Source organism: Cariama cristata, unplaced genomic scaffold (assembly GCF_000690535.1).
Source record: "Cariama cristata isolate BGI_N322 unplaced genomic scaffold, ASM69053v1 scaffold19704, whole genome shotgun sequence".
NCBI lineage: Eukaryota > Metazoa > Chordata > Aves > Cariamiformes > Cariamidae > Cariama > Cariama cristata.
In genome coordinates this window covers 1-1,033 of record NW_009614889.1, presented here as the reverse complement: position 1 = coordinate 1,033, position 1,033 = coordinate 1, and the positions used below count along the sequence as shown (strand labels likewise).

General features: G+C 60.7%; 1 gene segment (V, D, J or C); it reads right to left on the bottom strand.

The window, feature by feature from the left end:
- Nucleotides 1–335: 335 nt before the first annotated feature.
- On the bottom strand, nt 336–963 carry LOC104157018 (the record flags this gene model as incomplete). The annotated part of the segment is given in 2 exon segments: nt 336–416; nt 644–963. Coding segments are annotated over 2 exon segments (401 nt in total), but the record flags the coding sequence as incomplete, so codon positions are not given.
- Between the last annotated feature and the right edge of the window lie 70 nt (nt 964–1,033).

Here is a 1,033-nt window from a genome sequence, read left to right as displayed (position 1 = left end):
CAGGTACCTTCTGCTGGAACCAGCCATAAGCATTGTTGCTACTCCCGGAGCAGATCTGGGTGGTTTGCCCCAAGGACACAGACACTGGGGGCAGCTGAGCCAGAGCCGTGTGAGAGCAAGGGGCGGGGGCAGAAGCTCTCCCCCCAGCCGCAGCGCCCGAGGATCCCACGGGCTGGCAAATGCCCACGCACCCAGCCCTGCACACCCACGGCAGCTGCAATGCCGCAGGGCCCCGGGCAACCCAGCCTGGGGGAGCAGAAATGTGGCGATGCTTTTCTCAGGCAGCTCTGCTGGCTCCAGCTCCCAACACTGTCCCAGGCTCCTCTGCCCCTCACGTCGATATTGGGCAGCAGGGACGAGCCTGGCCAGGGTTTCTCCGTCACCAGGGTCCCATCGCTGGGGACATAGTCACAGCCCTGAGACACAGGGCACACGGGGAAGGGCACCCGGAGGGAAAAGGGAAAACCCCAAAGCCAGAGAGACGGCCCTGCCGGGCTGAGAGAAAGGGGGAGATAAAACCAACCTCTGTGACACTCAAGGTCTCACTTGCCTGTGGCTTGGTGTCATCATGAGATCAGCGCAGCTGCCGTTGACGCTACCGAAATAAGAGACAAACTCAATTTTTAATTTCCCTGTACCTCACTTCCACAGCTCTCTGTGTCACTACAACAGGAAAACTGCTGCTGTCTGCGCTACCACAGTAATAGACGGCCTCGTCCTCGGCTTGGACCCCAGTGATGGTTAACGTGCCCGTGGAGCCGGACTGGGAGCCGGAGAATCGCGAAGGGATGTCCGAGGGTCTCTTGTTGTTATAATGGATCACAGTGACAGGGGCAGTACCAGGTACCTTCTGCTGGAACCAGCCAAAATAGTAGCTACCCCCGGAGCAGGTGATCCGGACGGTTTCTCCCGGGTTCGCTGACACCGAGGCCGGCTGAGTCAGCGCTGCCTGGACCAGGGAACCTGGAGAGGGAGAGGAGAGAGGGGAGAAGACGGGGGTCAGTCAGTGCCCCAGGAGCACAGCCCTCCCCGG